This window comes from Mesoplodon densirostris, chromosome 13 (genome assembly GCF_025265405.1).
Source record: "Mesoplodon densirostris isolate mMesDen1 chromosome 13, mMesDen1 primary haplotype, whole genome shotgun sequence".
Lineage (NCBI taxonomy): Eukaryota > Metazoa > Chordata > Mammalia > Artiodactyla > Ziphiidae > Mesoplodon > Mesoplodon densirostris.
Window position 1 is genome coordinate 13,658,227 of NC_082673.1, and position 25,196 is coordinate 13,683,422.

Below are 25,196 nucleotides of genomic sequence, written 5' to 3' on the forward strand. Positions count from 1 at the left end.
ATTACACTATAGTTCTTCTTTACCTGTTCTCTTGACAGAGGGAACAGAGCCCTCAATCAGAAAGTACATGGAACATCGGCTGTTTTAAATGGATTCATTGCCTCATTCATTTGACGTATTAATTGAGCACCTTTTGTGTGTGAAGCAGTGTTCTTGGTACCAGGAATACGGCAGGAAAGGAGAGAAGGTCTTTCCTCTCACGATGCTTCCATTTGAGTGGGGGAGACTACAACGAAGTAAATAAATCTCTACAAAGGGGGAAAATCAAATATTGGAGAGAGTTATGATGAAAGCTACGGTGGGAAGTGCCAGGGTGTGGGAACTCTAGGCTGGGTGGGTATAGAGAAAGCCTCTCTGGGAAACTCGTGTCTGAATGACAAGTAGAACTCTTCCTTTAAATGGGAGGAAGAAGCGTCCAGGTAGACAGAGCAGCTGGTACAGAGGCCCCAAAGCAAAAAGAAGGTCAGGGTGTCGGGAAGAGTGACCAGTCAGTTATAAGGGCGGAGGCTTGGGCAGGGACAGGTATGAGGTGCCGTGGAAGCTCTTTGTACCTTTCAGGACTTTGGAAGGTGTTTGGGTTTTCTTCTTACATCGATGAGAAGCAGTTGGAAAATTTTAGATAGAAAGAAGGATGACTTCATCTAATTTAGGTTTTTGAAAGGTTGTGCCGGTTCCTCTGTAGGAATGGATTGCAAGGGGCAAGAAGTGAGGCATAGAGAGGGGTGGGAAGTGATGGCAATAGTCCAGGTGAGTGACGGTCATGGCTTGGACTCTGGGGAAGACAGAGGAGACAGAGAACATTTGGTGAACTTGAGGATATATTTTAGAGGTAGAATAAATAAAAATTGATCTCTAAAACATATAGTAGGTTTTAATTTTTTTTTCTGTTTGTGTCAGTGGGAGGCTAGCTAATTATTTCCCTCAAAGTGAGGCTGGTTGCTTAAATTTTGGTAGTCATACTAGGAAATACTATTTATCCCAGTGTTTATGAATATGAGCTAACTGTCTATGTTTGGTATGGCAAATAAAAGATAAGTCAATATGTGTCCAGATATGTCCATACAACAATAGGGAAATGTGTGAACGAATACCCAAGGGGTTTCAATTTGGTTGCCTCAGGTAGGGGGAGGGGAAGCGGGCTCACTGTGTTTTTCTTTCAGCATTTCCTACACTGTTAGGCTTGTGAAGTTGAATATGTATTGATGTCATACTTTTTTATAAGTCCATTGACATGAAGAAAAAATGATATTCAAGATCACTGCATAACTGTCAACATCTGTTCACCCTCTTTCCATGATTGCTCTTGACCTCTTTAAGTTTGGCAAAGGTTCCATGAATATGTCTCGTTGAAGCTGAAGAACGGAAGATTTTCTTTTTACTCCTCCTGTCTCTATGAGGTGACAATGCTTTGAAGTTAAATTTAAAAGCTCTAAAAAATGCAAATTAGTAGTCCCCTTTTGAACACATTTTGAAAAGAGAGTCATTCTACTTCAGAAACGGATCTGTATGAAGTATGGTGGGGTTCAGGCAGATTCTGGTTGTCAAGTTTGTCACTTTTGCGTGTGTCATTTTTCTGCCTTTTTTGGATTTTGTTCCTATTTTCTTCTCTCCATTCATCCAGACAGCAAAAGCAGTAGAAGTAGCTTAAAGAAATACACATAAGGAAAGGTAAAATATAGAAATAAAAATAAAACATTAAGATGAGGGTATATTACATAGGGTATTGATTCAGCTGCTTTAAGAAGGACCAAGGCAACAGAGGCTTCAACCAGATAGAAAGTTTATTTCTCACTCATTTGAAAGTATAATCTGATAGGAGTCCAGTGAGGTGGGGCTTGATGATCTTCTAGGGATCCTTCTATATTTTTGTTTTCTCCCCTAGGATATTGCCCTCTTCCACAAAGCCAAACTTGGTGCACCACCACCATGTCTAAATGAATGCCCCTTAGAAGGGGAAACAGGAAGTGGAGAGTAAAGCGCTTCCTTTTGAGGGCAGGACCCAGAAGTTGTACACATCACTACTGTTCACATCCTGTTGTTTAGTGAAAGGGAGGCTGGGAAATGTAGTCTCAAACTAGGCATCCATGTGCCAAACTAAAACTCAAGGAATTTTATTACTAAAAGAAAGGAGAGATTGAATATTGGAGGAAAATGAGTAGGTAAATTTAGAGGTAAAGCTATATTAGAACTGATAGTATAGACCATCAGGGGAAAAGGGGCTGTAGGTAAGCAGGTCCGAGACTCTATTTACTTGCTGAAGTGGAATATTATATTTGGCCTTCAGCTTACTGATGGCCAAAATGAAAAGGGAAACACGGTCTGTTACTTATTTATCAGCATCCCTGTAATACATACATGTTTCTTAAGAGAAGTAAAGGTTTTCTTGGTCTAAGTTCTAAAGGAAATCTCTCACCCTGGATTTCAAAGAGGCAACCCCAGGAATGTCAGGGCACTGTCCATAAACATAGCCCTGCAAAAGAAGCGGCAATTTGTTTTATGTGGCAGATATTTTTATGACACTCTTTAATGAAAGAGCATTGGTCAAAAACTCAAGTTCACAAAACCAAGTTTGTTGCAGGATGGGACAGGAAGACTGGGGAAATACTTACTAAATGTGTATCTTTTACATAGGCAATAGGGGCTTAAGTCAGTTATTTGAAGAAGTCTGCCCTCCCCCACGTACAATCTACTTGGGAAGAAAGGTCAAAATACATGAAGTAATAATACTACTACTTAGCCTACTAGGAGGTGTTGCCATGAATGGTTGAACATGCTGGCACCCAGCACCTTGCTCTATATGCTGGTCCTCTGTGCCATTATAGAGCGCACAACAGTTTATAGCAGTCTATATCAGGCATTGCATGCTAGCTATATTTTACAGTTTGCCTGTGTTGTATAATCTTACCAACACAATGATATGAGACATATTATCCATTTCATCGATGAAGTGACTGAAGCTCAGAGGGATCAAGTAACTTTCCCAAAGGCACACAGCTGGGAGTGGCAGTGGAATTTGAACCTTGCTCCATTTTATTCTTAAACTGGTGGTTGTTTACCTGTAGTTGATACTTTGCTACACAGCCAATGTGCTAAACAATATGGTTCTGACTGCAAGGGCAATAGCATTTCAGTAATGGAGAAATCATCTCGGACTGAGTGGTCAGCAGATGCTAGCTGCTATCAACTGGAAAGATCTGTCAGAGTGAAAAGGAAGAGAGATGGCCCTCAAGTAAAGGGAGAGATCATAAATGAAGGCAAAGACTTAGAAATGAGACTGATCTGATTGATGAAGGGTTGACGTACTGCTTGGGCCAGAAAGGAGGATTTTAGTTGGATGCAGTTAAAAAGGAAACCTGACAAAATGTGATTTTTTCCAGTGTTTTTCTTTTTTTTAATTTTTATTTATTTTTGGCTGTGTTGGGTCTTCGTTGCTGCGCGCGGGCTTTCTCTAGTCGCGGCGAGCGGGAGCTATTCTTTGTTGAGGTGCGTGGGCTTCTCATTGCGGTGGCTTCTCTTGTTGTGGAGCACAGGCTCTAGGCTCGTGGGCTTCCGTAGTTGTGGCCTGCAGGCTCAGTAGTTGTGGCTCGCGGGCTCTAGAGTGCAAGCTTGGTAGTTGTGGTGCACGGGCTCAGTTGCTCCGCGGCATGTCCCAGACCAGGGCTTGAACCCCTGTCCCCTTCACTGACAGGCGGATTCTTAACCACTGCGCCACCAGGGAAGCCCCTCCAGTGATGTTTTGAAGTGACATAATCATCAGATTTGTTTGTAAGCTGTCCAAGTTGAGGGTGACTTGGACTCATGTAGAAGCATTGGGGACAGAGAGAAAAAGATCAATTCAAGCTGTGTGTAGGAGGAAAATATATACCGTCTATGATTAATTGGTTATGGCGATAAAGAAGGTGTTATTTCTTGGTTTCTAACAACAACCTGGTTTGCAATAAACTGAGAGGTGTATGTTTTGGGGGATTATAAGCAGAGTTTTCCCCCAAATGTCAGGGATTCTCAACAGCATTATCCCGGGGAGTGAGAAGCATCTTCCATTTCCTCAGGAGTAACTGGGCACCTGGGAAGCTTCTAAAGAAGAGGTGGACAGGCTACCGGGCAGTGATTTGAGATGATAAAAAGAATGTCACTGAAGTTTGGAAAGCTCTCGTATGCACATGGTTGCTGTTTGAGCCTCCAAGTAGCCATGTGTACTGAATAGTCTTACCATCCTGCTTCTTTCTCAGGAAGTAAGAATTTGCTTCATGTCACATATGTGGCGGGTAACCAACTAGGTATCAGTCCTATGGAGTGCCATCTCACTTATTTTTATTTTTATTTTTAATTTATAAATAAAGAGAAACTTGTAGTTAACCAGGACATGAGTGCTTTAAAAGCAGTCCTTTCATCATCCCTTCTTGACCATAAACCTGTTTAGAATCACTGGCTATCTTTCTCACAAAATAGAGAAACAGGGTTAGCAAGAAAACATTTCAAGGATCTTTTCTGTTTGAACAAAATGTCGATATCTAAGGTAACAGCCTGTCAGGTAAGGTCAGCTCCATCCATGTAACAGATGTATGTCAACAGAAACTATAGCATTTGTGAATATATATTTTTTGATTTCCACGTATTTACTTTTAAACTATTATTAGCAACCTATTTGTCTCCCAGATGAAAGCTTCAAACAGCCCTCTTTGTGTAAAATAAAATGTATCCATAGAAACTAATATCCAAAGAGGCTGGCTTTCCCTTATTATTTTGAGTCTAAAAGTTTTACGTGTTAAAAATAGAAACCAGTTGATATTTCTACAGTTTCCATAGCCAGGCTGCTGCGATCACATTTAAAGTTTTGGCTAGCGTTACAGGCCACAGATGTTCACACCTTACTGGGGACCTGAATGAACCCTAAGCTGGCGTTTAATCTCTGTGGGGCAGGAAGTCTGGGCAGTCGTTCCAGACATAAAAGTATGCACTGTTTGGAGGAACGTGCTCACTCTCTGGTGTCCTGAGAACTTTTAAAAATTCTAGATTCATTCTCCTGTTTCCAGATAATTCCATAATTGGCCTTATTTTTGGCATTGGGGATACTTCTTCCATATAAATATTTAATGAGCTTTTAAGAGATAGTTCCTTTTTTTTTTTTTTTAGTGTTTATTTTTACTTGTTGACAGTTTGCTTTATTTATTTATTTATTCTTGGCTGTGTTGGGTCCTCGTTTCCGTGTGAGGGCCCTCCCCAGCTGCGGCGAGCAGGGGCCACTCCTCATCGCGGTGCGCGGGCCTCCCACCACCGCGACCTCTCCTGTCGCGGAGCACAGGCTCCAGACGCGCAGGCTCAGCAATCTTGGCTCACGGGCCCAGTTGCTCCGCGGCATGCGGGATCCTCCCAGACCGGGGCACGAACCCGTGTCCCCCGCATCGGCAGGCAGACTCCCAACCACTGCGCCACCAGGGAAGCCCCGAGATAGTTCCTTTTTACACAAAAATACTACCTGTAGGAATCTAAGTTTTACGTTGACTATTCTGAGTATCTTTAGTTATTAATGCCACATAATCCCCAAATGGATATATGGATTGGGAAAACTGTGGGTAAAATCCCTCCTCATGTCCTCTTCCCCCGATACAGAATTTTTATAGGTCCATGCCAGTGGGTCTTTACACTTCATTGAAATGGGACACTGTCTGCAAAATAATAGCTTACCTTTGTATTTTTTTGACTTGTAGTCAAATGACTGTAATTGGATCTAAACTTGTTGTCATGCTCAGTAATTCATGAATTAACTATCAATGCATTAAAAACCTGAAATTCCTTTTCCAAGAATGACTTCTTCCTGTCAATACACAAATATGCCTTAATATCTGTATTAAAGATAAATGTTTCCCTTGCCCACCACACTCCTCTCTACCTCCTCTTCCACATCTTTGATCTCTGTCCTAAAAAGAGCTACCTACACCTGCTGTCCACACCTGCTGTCCATACCCGCTGTCCACACCTGCTGCCCACACCTGCTGTCCATACCTGCTGTCCATACCTGCTGTTCATACCCGCTGTTCATACCCACTGTCCACACCTGCTGTTTCACTCGCCTTTCGTTCTCAGCACACTGAAGGTGGGCTCTGGTTCCCTCCATGTAACTGAACTGGCCCTTTCTAAGGTCACTGGTGACCTCTATTTTGCCAAAGCTTATTCACTGTTGTCATTGTAGTCCTTGTTTTAGTAGCTCTGATGCAGTTGAGCTTGTACCTTTCTTAAGCAGTTTTCTGTGACTTTCTTCGTGGCCCATTCCTAGTCTCCTATGCTGATTCTGCCTTTTTCGCCAACCTCTCATGTGGCAAAGTCCCACTTTGACTTTGACTTACTATGTTTATTGTTTGCCTCTCCCCTTATTAGAATGTAACCACCCAGAAGGCAGGAATCTTTGTTCATTCACTGTTTCCCAGTGTGCCTAGAACCGTGCCTGATTTAGAGCACCCTGGATAGGTCATTGTAGGATGAATGAATGAAGCTGGTAATAAGCTTGGTCCATAATAGGTCTAAAGCATTTTCCATCCCAACTCATTCCCACCCCCCATCCCATACCCTGTACATTTCTTTATTGCAAAATTGCAGTTTTTATTTATGGAAAAGAACTTTTGTCTTTCCTTGTGAGCTTCTCCAAAGCAGATGAGTGAGCTCAGTGTTTCTTTCTTTTTTTTTTTTTTTTGTGCGGTACACGGGCCTCTCACTGCTGTGGCCCCTCCCGTTGCCGAGCACAGGCTCTGGACGCGCAGGCTCAGCGGCCATGGCTCATGGGCCCAGCCGCTCCGCAGCATGTAGGATCTTCCCGGTCCGGGGCACGAACCCGTGTCCCCTGCATCGGCAGGCGGACTCTCAACCACTGCGCCGCCAGGGAAGCCCCCAGTGTTTCATTTGATGTTGCTAAAGAAGATGACAGATCCACATTTCCAGGGCCCTTTACTACTGTATGGCATGATCAGAGTATTTTCACGTGCCCACCACGGTCAATATAAGAACTCTGCCTTCCTCATTCTAGGTCTGTGTTTCAGAAAGGGCTCACCATTAAATAGCAGGGCATGCTGTCTGCCAGCACATTTTTGATCTTCAAAATATATCCAAATTTCCAGGACCCATGATTATGGCCCCCCCTCGCCCCCTCGCCCTTTCCTAGGGATTCCCCAGGATGGAAGATAGCACTGCTTTCATAAGGCTCTTCCTTCTCCAAGAGAGGCTCTTATCAAAGAAGTTTCCACTTACTCTTTGAGGCACATTCAGACCTGTGGCTACGCACCATTCTGAGTGCATGGGGAGAGGGCACAGAAGACATTTGTGTGGAGGTAGATGTCGGAAAGCTGCAGGAAATGGGTCCCACTGAAAAGGAAATCTTCCCCCTCCTCTGCCTGATGACTCTAGTGATACTTCATTACATCACCCTGTTCACTTCCTTCTCAGCACTTACCAAAATTTCTAATTATCTGGCTATCGTATTTATTATATAATTGTTACATATGTATATACACATATACAGTTGTGTATATGTTTATACATACATGTTACCTATAATTGTAATAGTATAATTGTTATATATAAGGGTGATATATTGTTTTTACCTGTGTTCCCTACTAGACCGTGAATTCTATGATGGCAAGGGCTGTGTCTCCAGCATAGCACAGGATCCAGAATAGATGATTCTTTTCATATTTTTGAATGAATGAATAATTGGTTAAAATGAAAGAAAGCAAGAGAAGGGTAACTGTCTATTACCATGGATGCTGTGACATAATAAAATCGATCTCTGTGTCTTTGTGCCGTGGGAGCCTTATCTGAGATTTTTATCCTGCAACTACAGTGGAAGAGAACTTCTGAGTGAAAGTTTTCATCTGGCCTTAAATTCTAGGTCTTTCCGAGATAAGTGTCCAGGTCACAGTTTCTTTATTAATAAAGAGAAAGTGATAATTCAGGAATTCTCTAAATGCCTTCCTGTCTTTCAGTGTTTAGGCTATTTTCACTATGTATCGTTATCAAATGTGTTAGTAACTTTGTTAATAGATTCCTGCATTTCAGTCCAGTTCTATTTAGAGTCCTACTGTGTGCTAGCCCTTTGCTGAGATACATAGCTTCTGACATGTGATTTGAAAACACAGTTTAATATACTTGTAAGATAGTTCATATTCTAATGGTGAGCTTATAAGATGTGATTTTTGGTATCATATCTTTATTCTTGAATTTAACCTAGAAAAGTTAGACAGTAACTGGTAGTAGTCTTAATTTTTATTCTCTTCAATGTCCAGATTACTACTCTACTAGTGGAATAAATAGATAGGATCTGGTTATAGTTTCCAAGGAAGAAGAGAGCATAGATATTATTTAATCCACATTCCATATTTTACTAGAAATGACAAAGAGACAGGGACTTGCCCAGCATCACATCAGTTATGCAGACGACATAACTAAAACACAGGGAGCTGGTGGCTCTCAGTCCTTTGTTTTTGAAACTACAATCCACTTCAGTTCTATGAGATGCTTGTGTGTGATGCACAAGACAGATGTAAGCATCACTCTCATGGAGTTTACCATCTGCCAAGGGAGAGAGAAGTAAGAAAATTATTCATGGGACTTCCCTAGTGGTGCAGTGGCTAAGAATCCGCCTGCCAGTGCAGGGGACACAGTTTCGAGCCCTCGTCTGGGAAGATCCCACATGCCGCAGAGCAACTAAGCCCGTGCACCGCAACTACTGAGCTTGCACTCTAGAGCCTGGGAGCCACAGCTACTGAGCCTGCGTGATACAGCTACTGAGCCTGCTCCCTAGAGCCCACGAGCCACAACTCCTGAAGCCTGTGCACCTGGAGCCCATGCTCCGCAACAAGAGAAGCCCTGGCAATGAGAAACCCACACACCGCAACGAAGAAGACCCAACGCAGCCAAAAATAAATAAATAAAATAAAATAAATAAATAAAAAGAAAATTATTCATAATTGTAAGGAGGATTACAGGGTCCTGTAACCTAGCACCTAAACAGGAAAATTGAACCTAGACTAGGGCTCAAGGAAGGCCTCTTGATGATTTCATAGAACTTGAAAATGCATAGGAGTAAGTTTGGAAACGAGGGAAGAACAGCCGGTACAAAGGCCTCGAACGAGTAGACGGTATGTGAGAGGGGCTGGGTGAAAGCCAGAGGGAGCACAGGGAGCGAGGGCAAGAGAGCTCGAGATAAATAAACCGGGTATGGATTGGACTTTGGGAGGCTATACAGACCATGGCAAGTGTAGACCGTGGATTTGGATGGCAAGGTTTAAGTAGGGGAGCGGCTCTCTGGGCAAGTTGTGTAACTTCCTTGAGCATCACTCTTCTCAATGGCATAGAAGCAGCATCCACACCAGTCTTCAGGCTGACCCTGACCCAGAGCTCAACAGTGATTAGCAGGAGGCACGGGTGGGAAGTAAAGTCTGTTCTGTCTGTTGTCCTGCCATCCGGGGTCCCCACCACCAAGCTTTGCTGTCTAACCTGTTCCCAGACACAGGTCTGGGTCAACTTTCTGACGATGTTTGGAATAATCCATCTTCTTCCATCCTTGACCTGACAGCTACCCTGTTCTGCCACCTTGCACCTTCTCCTATCTTGGTGTCCTAGGACGCTGATTCAGTTTCTCTCTCTGACTCTCAGCTGCTGGGAGCCTGTGGATTTGAGTCCTAGTAAGTGGTGTTGATCACTTGACTTCATCTCTTTTAGCGCTTAACTTGCATTCAGTGTTTCAAAAGAATCCTTTGCATTTGCTGCCTATATTGCTTTGCTTTTCTAAGAATGTGTGAATTTTAAAATAATGACTTAATTTCTGACAGCTTGTAATTTATTTCACCCGTTGCAGTTGACATGTTTTAATTTTCTTTTGATTTTGCTATGGATGACAGGAGTGAAATGTTTGAATTATCACTGCATTCAACTGCTTTTTCTTTCATCTTTCATCTACAGTTTTCTCGTGTACTAAAGAATAGAGCCTGGCCCACCTTTAAACAGGCCAAATCTAAAATCTCCCCACTGCACAGCAGTGATTTCTGCCCCACCAACTGCCATGTCAATGTGATGGAAGTTTCTTATCCCAAGACATCAGCGTACCTGGGGAGTGCATTTGGTGTTCAGTTGGATAGCAGGAAGCATAATTCTCACGATAAAGAAAATAAATCGGAACAAGGTATGTTAACTTTTTCAACTTTATCAAATTATGACACGTAACTTAGGCAATCATACCTAGTCCTGCATCCCTGAAATTAGCATGTCAGCAAGTCTGAAATTTTATAAAGAAAGGATTCCTCACACTAATCATTTGGATAATTATGCGTAAGTGTTTGTAGAATGAAAATGGAGTTACACATTTTCATTAGTTTTCCTCTAAGAAGAATGATTGTTTTTGTCTTCCTTACGTGCCTGATAGGCACAGCTCATCTTGCTGTGAAATCACTCATCTGAGATGGCCCTATAACTATGAGAAAAATAGTGGAGGAGCAGCTGCAAGGGATGCAGAGTACCATCCCATGCCATCCCAGTGGGACAAGGCATTGAACTGTATTCCTAGTCTTTAATCACAACTCCCCATAAGCTTTAATTCCTGAATTAAATGTAACATTAGACTGGCATTTTATCTTTTGTAAGCTTGGACGTCTAAAATGAATGGCGCTGGATTGCTACTGTAAGTTAAAGGTAATAACGGTTGCTATGGAATGGTTTCAACCCCTCAGGAAAACTAAGCCCTATGGTGTACATTCAACATACGATTACAACCATGGCGGCCCCTTCAGGTCTGTCTCTGGGGCAGCAAGATGGGCACGGTCTCCGGTATTTGTTGAAAGAAGACGACTTAGAAACCCAAGATATCTATCAGAAACTGCTGGGCAAACTTCAGACTGCACTGAAGGAGGTGGAGATGTGTGTTTGTCAAACAGATGAGTAAGCATTTTATTTACTGTACTTTTAAATGTACGTGATACAATAGCTGTAGGAAATGGCACTCCTGATACCCATTATTCTTTTTACTGTTTGAAAATGTAGGAATTTTTGCTGAGCGTATAGATTCTCTTAATGCCAACACCTTAAAAATGAGAAAACATGGCAGTTCTGTAGATCTGTATCTTAGGGAAGCATTTAATACCAGGGAAGAGAACAACAAGGTCCTTTCATATAGAAAACGCTAAGTTTCAGTGTGCCCATGTTAAATTGAACTATATGATTGAAAGAGTACAAACTGCGTGTAGGGATTTCCTTGTGTACCTTTTACAGACCGGAACACAGCATTTGGTGGATAGGCACTCAATAGATGTTTATGAAAAAATGCAAAGCAGACCGAGTCCTTAACATACTTGTTAAATGAGTAAAAGCAAAAGTATGTAACCCTAGGACCCATGACCAACACCCTTTCTTCTCTTCTGATTGAATTAATGGTTTACTAAGGAAGTACCCAAATTGCTGTGCCAGTAATTTGGAATCTTTTATCAAGAACAGAGAAGAGGGGCTTCCCTCGTGGCGCAGTGGTTGAGAGTCTGCCTGCTGATGCAGGGGACACAGGTTTGTGCCCTGGTCCGGGAAGATCCCACATGCTGTGGAGCGGCTGGGCCCGTGAGCCATGGCTGCTGAGCCCGTGAGCCATGGCCGCTGAGCCTGCACGTCCGGAGCCTGTGCTCCGCAACGGGAGAGGCTACAACAGTGAGAGGTCCACATACCGCAAAAACAAAACAACAAAAAAAAGAACAGAGAAGAGGAGGGAGTTGAATAAAATTTTTCCAGAGGTCAACTCTGATTCTTATTCAAGAATTTGAAGGTTGGAGAATTGCCTGAACTCTGTAGGATGGTTTGCTACATCATGGAGTGTGATTATGCTTCACATCTAGTCAAGGCAGAATGGGATTTCGGGTAGCTCAGTTTCTCATGTATAGAAGAGGGTGAATAATCATAACACATTATCTATTTGTGGTGAAAAATATAAAAATTAATACGAAAAGCAATCAGCCTAGGGCTTGACATGCTTGCTTATCATTCAGGAGATTGAAATTGTTGAATATATCATAGTGGGAAAAATCTGAAAATGGTATAAGGACCATTTTCCTCTTTTTAATGTACTCCCTTTATGAAGTTGCAGATTTAGATGGCTCTCAAATGTGCATTATTTAGTTCACACACACATCATCCCTACTTCCACGGATAATTCAGATTTCACATAAAATATTTAGAACTGATTCTAAGGCTTTGTTGTAATTAGACATTACACTAATGCAATTTTAATTGACATGATCTCTTACTTTATACATCTTTGAAATTTAGAGATCAAAATTACCATATTAATGCACCATATTTCTAAGATTATCTTCAAGTAGTTACTATTTACTGTGCTACTGCTTTCTGACATTTTTATGAGTTAATTTAGAATTGAAATTCTGTTTTCCTTTGTCTAATACACTAGTTTTTTAAAATTACTTATGACACTTGGTGTTTTATATTGGGACCACTCCATTCATAGACAAATTAAACAGCTTGAGGTTACTGAGAGAACAGGTGGTTATTTTTAAACAAATATATGATATCTGGAATTGTTTCAGAATGACCTTGTGACAGAGAAGTTAATATTTTAGGACATTATATTTTGCTTTATTTAATAAATTGATTTTATCATATATGTTATATTGTATTTTAGAAACCAGTCTCTTTTTTCCCCTGAAGTATTCAGGAGGTTCAAGAGGAAGACTGTTTATTAATAAGGCAAATGGATAGTAGCATTGAATCATGGATCCTAGATCTCAAAGGGATTCTAGGAGAGCATCTGGACCAAGCCCATGATTCCAGTTAAACCAAGAGTTATTATTCCTCCTTTTCAGATGAGTCCTTTGTCAATGGCAGGATTATTGATGTGCCTGAGTGAACACTGCCTTGGAGACCGTCTCTCTAATGCATTGACTACCCAGCACTTCCTGGCAATTGTCCAGAGTTTGTCTGTCTTTGTGAATTTATTGACTTTTTTTTTTTTTTTTTTTTTTTTTTTGCGGTACGCGGGCCTCTCACTGCTGCGGCCTCTCCCGTTGCGGAGCATAGGCTCCAGACGTGCAGGCTCAGCGGCCATGGCTCACGGGCCCAGGCGCTCCGCGGCATGTGGGATCTTCCCGGAGCGGGGCACGAACTCGTGTCCCCTGCATCGGCAGGCGGACTCTCAACCACTGCGCCACCAGGGAAGCCCCGACTTCTTTTTTTTTAAGTTCAACTAATGTAGATATATTTTCAAGGAAATGGTTAGAGCCAAGGGGCTCCCTTTACTTGGTTTAAAATGCTTTATATTTAAAGCACTAATTTCAGAAAGAGGGGTAAGCTATTTTTATTAACCAAAACTAGTTAAAATGATTACTTATTTTTACTTGTGATTTTGCCACTCTGTTATTCTAAAAGTCTTTACCAGCTGTGCTTGTTTATTAGGAAAGTGACATGAAATGATCCAATGATTTGAGAAACTTCCTTGGTCTTCTCTGTGTGCACCATATCATTGTAATTCTAAATATAAATATGTTCCACCATAATTCAGTGTGTAACATAATCACTTTAAAACAGTACCGTTGTCCAAGTGCCTGGATGCCCCATTGCCCCGTTCAGAAATGCTGCAGTGCAGTGGAGCTTGACAAATTACTTAAAAAGCTAGTTACTAAACAGTTTTCTCACCATGCAGAAATTATTCTTGGTCCAACATAGGTGCCTCTGCGGAGTGGAGAAGCAGATCTCAGCCGCTGTGCCGAGTTTTACGAGAATTGCCTCACAGTATCTCTCTGCTAGCCTTTCTAGGAGTCATTGATTCCTGTGAAAGGTCCTGGTGCTGAGCCCGTCTAATTGTGAAGTCTGGTTTTCCTGTCACCTGGGAACACATCCTTTGACACACAGGCATTCCCCTAAATCCTCCTACCTTGTTCAGATCCAAAGATAGAACTAGAGACAGATGTGCTGTGTAGTAACAGGAAGTAAGGTGATGTTACGAATTTCATCAAGATTTTGTGATTCCTGTTTCATTTCAGGAAGCTGGGTACTTTAGCCCTTTAATGGGCGATTTTCTGGTTAATGACGCTCGGGTATTAGATATAAGTAAAGGGAAAAAGTAATTCATGGAGAGTCCAGGACCTTTGACAGGGTTTTAAAATTCAGGGTTTGTGTATTCTCACAGAGAGGAAATGAATAAAGAGTCTTGGGGGCTAGTAAGGCAGGAAATTGGAGAATAGACTTCATTTTGCAGGTGCCACATGTCCCAGGATTGAGTGACAACCCAAACACATTGTAGGACAGTTAGTGAGCTGGGGGTCACAGATAGGAACAGTAGGGCTGGTGGTGGAATTATCTTTGAGGTTTTCCCAAGCATTTTTCTGGTAAATGTAAAACATTGGGCACAGTTTCGTAAAAACTAGCATGTATTATAGGGGCTCGTGTGCCGGGCACAGTTACATGATTACACGCACTGATTTCTTTCATTCTCACAGTCCATCTGTGACTTGGGTTATGAAACACTGGGCTGTCTCACGCCTCAAATGTAAATTTGTTTCTGAAATTGAAATCTACTTTGACCTCATACTCAAATCTGCTTTGCCCCCTCCCCCATCAAGGTTGTCCCCCTTCTCAGTATTCTCCATCTCTTCAGTTTATGAAGCCAGAATCTAGGTATCAGCTGTGATTCTTCTCTTTCCTTTCCCTTCACCTCCAGGACCTCACCAAGTCCTGCCAGTTATACCTCAGAATGTGTCCACCCCATCACCTTAGACTGGGTCACCAGAGTCTCCTCCCTAGTACCCGCTGTAGAATTTTCCAGCTGTGCCTCTCCATCTAATACATTCTACATTCAGCAGGTGCCAGAAGGGTCTGTACAGGTAAATTGTGCTAGTCCCCTGCTTAAAGGCATTTAATGGCATTGCAATGCAACTAGAATCATGGGAGATGCGTTATTGTGGCCTGCACATTTCCACACAATTTGCCCCCGTCCCTCTCTCGAAACCCATTTCTCTGAGCTCCTCTTGCATTAACTTCTTTCTGATCCCAGAACATGACACACCTCTGCCTGGTCAGCCCTGCCCCTGCGGCCGGCGTGGCTGGCCTTCTAGACACTCAAGTGTCAGGCTGGTGGCCGGTCTGTGGAGAGATGGTGCCAGCTTCCCCGGGACACAGTCTGTACCGTGAGTCCCAGTCACTCGTGTCTTCCTCCTCTGGACATCCTGCTTCCTCTACAACTGGTTTTTACCCCTTCCACTGTTATGTTCACCAAAACTCTAAAGCCTCACAGACTTGAGACAACAAAGTTCCTTTCTTGCTCACTTTCCATGCCCAGTGGGTCCCGGGGTCTCTGCTCCACATCGGCCTCACTCAGGTCTAGGCTGGCCAAGCCCCATCAGCTGGAATGCCTCTGACGGTCACAGCAGGGAGGGAATGAGGCAGAGAGCACACCTGCATGAAGATGTCCACCCAGGAGGGACCCGTGTCACCTCCACTCGCGGTGCATTGGCGAAAGCAAGGCACGTGGTCATTCCTACCCTCCCAGGGGGAGGGGAGCCACCCAGTCATGAGTCCCGGAGAACTGGGATGTGGTGGGCGGCACTCATGACCACCTTCGCCCTCCAGAGCGGGTGAGCGATACGCAGGGAGGGGTGTTCTGCTTAGTTTGCACAGTATATGAGTGTGTCTCAGCCCATCTCTAAGATGAGAATAACAATAATAATACTGAAAATAACAATGAGGATACCCACTTCATAAGGTGGTCTGAGGGACTGAATGAATTAATACCTATTAGGTACTTAGCATAGTAACTGGCATAAGAGCTCAACAAATGTTAGCTGTGCTGAAGAGGATGATGGTGATATTTAAATCTCAGTTAAATAGAGAACACACAGGTAGATGCAATCCACCATATACAGAAATCTTTATTCATCAAGGGCATTTGGCAGAGATGGACCAGAAATGGTACTCAGCTCAGGATGTTAATTGAGAATCAACAGACCTACACTCTATCAGAGGGAGCTTAACACTATACGAGCAAAGGTAAAGGAAAATATTCCTGCGAGCACAAATATTAAGCTTTATGCTCTATTATTACTTTTAAGAATCGAGAAATTTTATGCAAAAACATGCTGTCAAGAACATTGTTTTTCTATCATTTGTTTGTTAGCCTAACACTTGTTCCCACAGGGTCAGTGCAAGCATGACTGCAGCTGTTTAAAATGAAAAGCAAATATGTGAACACAATTCGTAGAGCTCTGAAAAAAATGTTTATGCTGAGCCCCCATGACTTCTAATTTAAAAGGTCCATAGAGCACAGAGGACTCCTTGCAGAAGGAGAAGTCCTGCATCTCTTTCCTCTTTGGTAGTCAGAGTGCATCTGTCTGTGCAGCGTGCAGCTTGGGTAGTTGGAGTTAATCTAATGCTTTAATCTTTTGGGTGGAGGGAGTGAAGAAATACACAGTTTGTCTTATGAGACATAAACATATCTTTCCAAATAGAAAAAGTGTGTTTAAAATAATTCATAGCTTTGCAGGGTCCTGACCAATCTAGCAGAGCTCCCCGATTTTCCCAGGTGTCTAAAAACTATAAAGTGCCAAGATATTATTCAGATATCATCTCACAGTGAGACCTTGCCTGATGACACTATTTGAAGTTGCAGCCGTGGCTTCATTCCCTTTTTAAAAAGTTTTCTCCTTTCCATTTGTCACCATGTGATACACTATACAGCTTATCTGGTCATTGTTTCCTCCCAGTAGAATTTAAGCACCAAGAGGGCATGTTTGTTTTGTAAACTGCTGCATGCACAGCACCAAGGGCAATGCATGGTTCGATAAATGTGTTTAATTAATTCATTAGTGAAATGACTTAACAAATATTTACTCTGCACAGCATTGGGTTTGACATTATGGAATATAAATAAGAGGTAGAAGATCTTTTCATGGTCTTGAAATAAAATAAACATGACGTTGCTCTGGAAAAATGAGTGTCAAGATATGTGCATATGTGCTGTTGACTAGAACAGCATGTCATCGGTATTTGGTAAATAAAAGAGAAGATGATTGTGGGCTGGAGAAACCATGCCCGGGCCCTTTGTTCAGTTATGGTTTAATTTGTTTTGCAAATTCTATAGCACATTGTTTGATAGTAAAGACTGATTCCATTTTTGGGTCATTTTGAGTTAGTTCTATAAGAAACAATTTACAGCCAAACATGCAAGTCTAGCCTGGTGGAATCGGTGCTGCCTGGAGTCTGCATCAAGTTTTTTGCCAATTCAGCGTCTGAAAGTGTGTTTTAGCCTTGAGCCCAGTGGAAGAACTTTGCGTTCGGGCAGATTCACGATGTTTCACGATGACTGGGTTGTGGATGGTATTGGGGTAGCTCCTACCACCGCCTGTCCTCACCTGTGCGTGACTCTTTAGCGTCTTAGGGTCAGGACGGGCAGGGCTCCTGTTTGTATGAGTGTGAGAACAGTTTGTCCACATGATATTCTCCCTGACAAATAGAGAAAGCCTAGGGGAAACCCAGGGCAGGCGGAGAGGGGCAATGGGATTTTAACATCTGAAGGTAAGCCAGTGCGGAGGTTTAAGCCCATTTAGTGTTTATTTTAATATTTGGATAGCACTTTAAAGTTTCTCAGGTATTTTCACGTGGTGGTGACAATGGCTGGGAGCGAGGTGATGCCTGTTGAGTACCAGCAATATGTTCTATGCATTTCGTTCTCACAGCAGCCCTGTGGGTAGCTATTCTTATTCACATTTCATAGATGTCAAAGAGAACCACCCTGGTTTTGCCAGGAGAGCACAGCTAGTCCATGGCAGAACCTGGATTTGAACACAGCTTTCTCATCAAAGTTGTGTGCTGTTTCCATTACTTATTCTGAGAGGAAAAAGTGAACTTTGCATGACAGGCTTTTTATGCAACAGGGTATTAATTTCAGGTGACACCTAGAAGAAACTCTAGAAATATCTGTAAGCCTATCATAGTCAGTGAGCAAGGTAGTTATCTGTAGCCGCCAGTGTGAAAGTGTGCACTTATTCTTTTTTTTTGATATCCCACTGCAGCCTTCTGTCTTCAATAACATATTCTCCTAAATTAGAACGTAAGGCATCAGAGTCCATAGTCCCAACAGACAGTGACAACGAGAAGGGAGAGAGAAACAGCAAACGTGTCTGTTTTAACGTGGCAGGCGATGAGCAGGAAGATTCAGGTCACGACACCATCAGCAACAGAGACTCTTACAGGTAATTCATTCCTGAAACTCATCTCATCGACCAAGTCAAATGTGATTCTGTGTTTTCCACAAAGGTCTTGAAAACATTTTTGACTGTTGTTTTTGTTTATTATTCCCACAAAATAACCGCTGGCTGTTACCAACCTCAGACAAAGCATAGTGAGACATCACTCTCTTTCAAATTCTTCCCTTTTATAATCTGAATAATTCGGAAAAAACATTTTTTCTCCAACCGAGTGGACCTAATTTAGGAGATTTGTTATTCTCTTATGGATTGTGTAACACGTATGGCAAATAAACAAGTTGTGCCTATATTAACAGTTTTTTTTTTTTTGAATATCTGTTTCTGATTATTTGACTATGGGGTAGTGAATAGGAGTTCTTTTTGTTTTGTTTTTCCTCCTTCCTATATTCTGTGATTTAAGCTAATTGAACTAGTTTCATGTACTCACCTCTGTGACCAGCTTTGTGCGTTTTTTCTTCCCTTGCATGCCTTCTGTAAAATTTGGATAGGACTGCTGTAACAGAGTACCAAGAACCAGGTGGCTTGAACAACAGAAATTTATTTATTATCCTACAGTTTTAGGGCTGGAAGTCTGGAATCCAGGTGTCAGCAGGGTTGGGTTCTTTCTGAGGGCTATGAAGGAAGGCTCAGTCTCTTGGTTGCAGATGGCTGTCTTCTATCTCTGTCTCTTCCCATCCTTTCCCTTCCAAGCCTGTCTCAGTGTCCATGTTTCCTCTTCTTATAAGGACACCAGTCATACTGGATTAGGGCCCCCCTAGTGACCTCATTTTAACTTGATTACCTTTGTCAAGACCCTACCTCCAAATGAGAACACAGTTTGGAATACTGAGTTTGGACTTCACCATATGAATTTAGGGGCAGGAGAGGGAGAGATACAATTCAACCCATAACACCTTCCCTCCAAACTCTGTCGAGTCATCTTCTTTTTTTTTTCTTTTTTTTTGTGGTACGTGGGCCTCTCACTGCTGTGGCCTCTCCCGTTTCGGAGCACAGGCTCCGGACGCGCAGGCTCAGTGGCCATGGCTCACGGGCCCAGCTGCTCCGCAGCATGTGGGATCTTCCCGGACCAGGGCACGAACCCGTGTCCCCTGCATCGGCAGGCGGACTCTCAACCACTGTGCCACCAGGGAAGCCCCCTCGAGTCATCTTCTTACCAGACTCTCAAATGATGGCTCTTCCAGTGAACTTCCTTAATTGAAAGTGCTTTTTCTCCTTTGAATCCTTGTGTCACCTGGAACCTCACTGAGACCTGTGGCAACCTGCCACGTATGCTGAGCGTGCAGCTTCAGAACCTCCCGTTTTATTTACATTAACTGAAGACAAAACCTCTCTTACTCTTATTTATTATACAGTGTTTTACAATGAAAAGATATTTAGTAATGATCTTTAAATTGAAGTTGTTTCATCAGAGATGTTTAGCACAGACTAATAGCTAACATTAAAAGCATTCTTACCAGACGCAGGGGGAAGCAGGATGATTTCACGGAATTCCTCCCACAACCCTCTGTGGCAGGTTCTGATATTAGCTGCATTTTACATCTAAGGAAGCTGAGGCCCGCAGGAGTTACATAATTTACCTAGGAAATCAGGTGGCCTGGCTCTCAGTTTATTAACCACTCTACTATTCCAATTTCTATGTGAAAAGGATTTTAATGAATACGTGAGTTAATTATTCCTAGAAATTTAATGATATATAAAACACATTAACCACTTTTACCATTTCACTTACTTTTAGCTTCTAAGGAGACCAGTATGCTCTTTAATAAGAACCTGTGGTTTCTCTCCAGTGGGAAATTACAGATCTAAAAATACTTTCTTCCCTCAAATTCTAGTTGTCAGATAATTAACATTACTCTCAGGTTCTCTCTAGGGTAAAATAGAAATTTTAAATGTACATTTAAAGTTAAATAAGTCCCTTTTACTTATTCTGAGAGAAAAAAATATTTAGGTCTCCTGCACTACTTCTGAAATCTGTCATGTGTCCATATTCACACACAGACATTTCTAACTTGCTTTCCCTTGATGTTCATCATTATCCAGCACCTAGCAAGTGTGGTGTCCTGTGCTGCGCTCTGGGGTGGAGACAAGATGCCATCTTCCCGGGGCGGGGGAGGGGTGGGAGCTCAGAGTGCAATTAATAAGTTATCCTTTAAGTTACTAGAAAGGGTTGAAAGGCAGAGCTCTTGAAACAGGATTTTGTCACTCTTAGCAAATCAACTACAGGCATATACCATCAAATGGATTATAATGAATTTTAAGTTTGGTTTGACTCCTGTAAATAGCTATGCGTTTTAAAATTCAATTATGATTAGATTATATGACAAGAAAATTTGAAATATGATTGAATTGAAAATACTTTCTTTTAAAGTAAGATAAAATGTGAGTTGAACAAATTTATCTTTCTCATAAATTTCTATAAAGCATATTAACACATATAACTGTGACATAATAAGTTTATCCAGTAAGAAGTGGCAGGGAAACTTTGCCAGATGCACTGCTAAAGTGACATGTACCTCATTCTTCGCAGCGACTGCAACAGCAATAGGAATTCCGTCACCTCCTTCACCAGCATCTGCAGCAGCCAGTGCAGCTCGTATTTTCACAGCGATGAAATGGACTCAGGTGCGTTTGGTGAAGGCACGCGGACTCTTTGATGATGCCGAACCTAAGGGATTAATTTGCCTGATCCATACTCATTTTTACCTTTCATCGGCCATTCTCGGTGGCCACACACAATGCCTTTCAGTTTTACATGCTTGAGAACGTCAGCTTCCCAATCCCATTATAAACAGAGTGAATTTTTAAAGAGATGGAAGAAAGAAACTAATTTTTATGTTAATAAATGATGTTTTATGATATTTCTGTGTTACTACATGGTACCTGTATGATAGGTACACAAGAAACAAGTTTTCTAGGATATCAGGCATTGCTGATTGTGTGAGGAGATGGGATGGGCTTTGAAGCAGGATTTGAAGGTAGCAGATGCACCTGAGCTAGCCTTATGGGCAGTGGGGAAGGGAGTGATGAGAAAAATACTGCTTGATATAAATACCTTATAAATGTTTTATTTTGTGTGTGTTAAGAAAAAGACTTTGCATTGAGTTAGGAAAAATCTTAATTTTGAGATATGCAGTTTATTCCAACTATTTGACCAATAGAAAAATGCACCATTTGAAAGAATCATTAATGTGGGTAGCACAGGATTCTTTCTGTGAGACCCTCTGCTTTCGTCTCAGCTTTGAAGGAGCAATAATCTGACATCCTAATAGTTACTAAAGCTTTTGGAATTCTTTTTCTGAACATGAGAACTAATGTATGGAATAAGAGCTAGTGTTTCATTATTTTTTACTTTATTGACGTTAAAATGCCTTGGAATGTTGAACATAAGATGAATGATTTATTTTTAATATCTAGGTGATGAGCTTCCCCTAAATGTTCGCATTTCTCGTGATAAACAGGACAAGATACACAGTTGCCTTGAGCATCTTTTCAGCCAGGTACAGTTGGGACAGTTGTGGGTATTTTTTCCACAGACTAAACTGTCAGAAATTCGTTTTTCAGACATAGAGAAAGGAGTTTGGAGTTAGAATGGAGTCTGTTCCTACATCCCCTGTACCTTAATTTCTATAGCTTACAATGGAAAAGAGATTCCTTCAGCCAGCTAACCCAAAGGATTGTTATGAATGTCAAGTATTTCACAGTCCTTAGAAAATTATAAAGTGTTCTACAAACAGGAGTTATTCTGTTCATTATTTGTTTCTTTGTGGGTTTTCAGATTCCTCCAGGACATTTCTTGTTCAACTTCATTCCTAATCTCAGGAAGCACAGGGTTGTCTTGTGCTCATGTTGGTATTTTGCATTTAAAAAAAAATTTATATCCACAACCAAAATTCATAGTGTAGAAGCTTTTACCACTTTGAAAAGGATTATAACTTTTAGATGTTTTTTAAAAATAATTCTAGAACTCTTCTTTTATAAAGAAAATTTATATTTTGTATTAATACATGGTAGGATAGTAAGAGATATCATTGTAAATGTTATCAGGTGAGTTTATCCTAATATTTTATTTAAAGATAGATTTTGCAAGCAGCATGGGATTTCAAAAGTAATTGTTGCTTTGAGGAAAAAAGTATTTTACAAGATTGACTCTTGGAAATACCGAGAAGTTATGTAACTCCCAGAAATCTCTGCTGTTATGATAGGTGGATTCCATTACTAATCTCCTGAAAGGCCAAGCTGTTGTGAGGGCCTTTGAGCAAACCAAGTACCTGACACCAGGTCGAGGGTTACAAGGTAAGGTTTACAAAGTAACTGTTAGAGGCAATTTGGAAGCAAAAGTGGGAGACAGTATAGTGAAGCAAAAGCATAGCATGAGAAAAAAAGTTTTGGGTGCTCATTTCATAATTCACTTAATACTACTTCTATTTGGATAATTGTTGAATATGTATATATATATATATATAAACAAGACCTTTTAGAGTTCTTTGAAAATTTAAAACGTTTAGTGCCTGTAGGGGCCAAACCAAATGAGTTAATTGAAGAAATATAAGTGTTGAGTTGCTTTTGCTGAAACTAGACTTAATGCCTACTTGGCGGTAGGTAGCCCAGTGATGGGGGGAGGGGTTTGGGGAATGGCAGTTGGCAAACAGAACAAGATCTAGAGCTGGCACTTCCTGACGTCCAGTTTAGGATGTTGAAATAGAGTTTTTATCTAAATTTGCTCCTTTGTTTAAACATTTGTAAAAAGAGAATAATAAGATTTGACTTCGTTTTAGATTTAACAAATTTTCTCCTGTGATAGAGCTAAAGAAATTGCTACCATGATAATAGCCTAGGACCACAGGAATGAAAGAAAGAGGATTCTGTAGTTTATGGGCTTGTGAACTGGTAAGTGGTTGAGACTTAAGAGGGCTTTTCTGTGTTTATTTAGAGTTTCAGCAGGAAATGGAACCAAAGCTGAGTTGTCCAAAAAGGTTAAGGCTTCACATCAAGCAGGATCCTTGGAATCTTCCCAGCAGCGTCCGGAATCTTGCTCAGAACATCCGAAAATTTGTTGAAGGTCAGGATGAAAAGCAAAGAACATACCATGACAGTAGCAATACTCATTTAAAAACCCATTCAACCCCAAAGTTTAGTCATGCCTTGATTACTTTTTGAAGTTTTTCATGTTAGGAGGAAAATAGAAGGACTGAAAAGGGTGAGTGAAGGCGGAGGAGGGAAAGAAGGAATAAGATGACAGAACCTTGTGTTCCAAGGATCGAAATGATGTGGACTGTGTCACAGAAAATCTTCTCAGGCAATAAAGTAAGGGCTCATTCTTAGGAAGACAAGTGGAACGTGGAGGGATTTTCATATTTTATAACATGAAACAGGATCAGAAACATTCCTAAAGGGTTCACAAAACGTTATGAAGCTAGACTTCATGGAAAATCTACAAAATCAATTGTGAGTCTGTGAGAATCAAAATAATGACATAGGTTGCATCATTAGTTTTTAAGTTTCTCTTCTTTCAGAAGCGTTTGTCTAAGTTGATTGTTATTAACTAGCATGAGATTGTCTACTCAACATCCCATAACTGATACAGCCTCTGACTGGAGATATAAAAGACTTCAGGACAACTCCAGTGAGCCTGGTTGCATGTTGTTTAGGGTCAGAGTTATTAAGTAGAAAATTCTGAGAGTTTCTAAAGTGATTGTGGTGAAAAAGATGAAATGAGAAATTTGTTTAATTTTTTGGTAATGTCTAAATCAGTGGTTTTCTTCCCAGTATTAGACCAGTGGTTGGCAGTGTCTAGAGACATTTTTCCATTGTCACAATCGTGGGCATGCTACTGGCATCTAGTGGGTAGAGACCAGGGATGCTGCTAAACATTCTACAAGGTACCAGACAGTCCCTCACAACAGAGGATTATTTGGTCCTAAATGTCTATAGGACTAAGGTTGAGAAACCTGTACAATAAATATTATGGCTGTATTTCCCCATCATTTGTATGTCATTGAGATGTGGTAAATAGTATTCAGCAGAATTACATCATAACCCACTTTTTTTTAACCCATCACTACCATTTTTTTAGGGTAAATTAGAGACAGTTGCATACTTTGCTGATGGAAGACAGCTCTTACACCCTGTAGGGTCTGAGCCTGTGATGTCACTCCTTCGTGCCTCAGTGTCTTCACTTACTAAATGACAGGGATGGTGTAAATGTTCTGTGATTACCCAGTCTTCTGCCTAGAAATATACTCAAGTATAACGGCTTAGATATTGTTTAGAGATCAATAGAGAAGAAATTTGTACAGAAATGGAAAACTCCAAATAAATCACAACAATTCTATTGTATAATGAAATCTTTTATTCTTGACAACTGGATTTCTTGACTGTATCTTTATTTTATAGCTAAATACAATGATTATTTGTGACACATTGTAACATCACGTTCAATCAGAAGTCTGAATTTAAAACCCCCAAAAATAATGAACAGCAAAAATGACAAACATATTTTTAAAGGCTGTGAGCTTTAAGGAATTTAAGCATATACTTTACTGAGTAAAAGGTATGTTTTCGCTGAGTGGATGCCAGTGTCATAACACTCCTAAAAGTTACACTTTGTGAATCTAAATGCAGTTATTGTCATCATCTCTGACTTTTTCTTTTTACATTATATCTGTTTTTAGAATAAATGCAATATCAATCGAGAACAAAGAAACCCTTAAAACTTCTGTTTTGTTTTTTGAAGAGCTTTATCTTTAAGAAAATAACTTCTAATGCAGGGCAGAAAAACCTTATTTTTTAAAAAGGTATTTTTTTTAAGAATTTTACATTTTCATGTCAAGTTCTTCCTTATATACTCAGTACTTCTTTTCACAATGAGCGGCCATAGCGATGACAACTATCTACAGATATTGATTGATTGATAGATGTTGTGAATATTAGTGCCACTCTTGGTCATGGGAGCCCAGCAGC

The 25,196-nt window shown here is 41.1% G+C and overlaps 1 protein-coding gene across 2 annotated transcripts in view; it reads left to right on the top strand.

Moving 5' to 3' along the window:
- PREX2 (phosphatidylinositol-3,4,5-trisphosphate dependent Rac exchange factor 2) overlaps positions 1–25,196 on the top strand; it is a 279,954-nt gene that overhangs the window by 158,519 nt on the left and 96,239 nt on the right. For both annotated transcript variants that reach the window (XM_060115599.1, XM_060115600.1), the window contains exons 24-30: positions 9,952–10,171; positions 10,716–10,923; positions 18,042–18,221; positions 20,764–20,858; positions 21,651–21,733; positions 22,439–22,529; positions 23,167–23,295. In XM_060115599.1, coding sequence (XP_059971582.1) covers positions 9,952–10,171; positions 10,716–10,923; positions 18,042–18,221; positions 20,764–20,858; positions 21,651–21,733; positions 22,439–22,529; positions 23,167–23,295 — 1,006 coding nt within the window. The remainder of the gene's footprint in view (positions 1–9,951; positions 10,172–10,715; positions 10,924–18,041; positions 18,222–20,763; positions 20,859–21,650; positions 21,734–22,438; positions 22,530–23,166; positions 23,296–25,196) is intronic.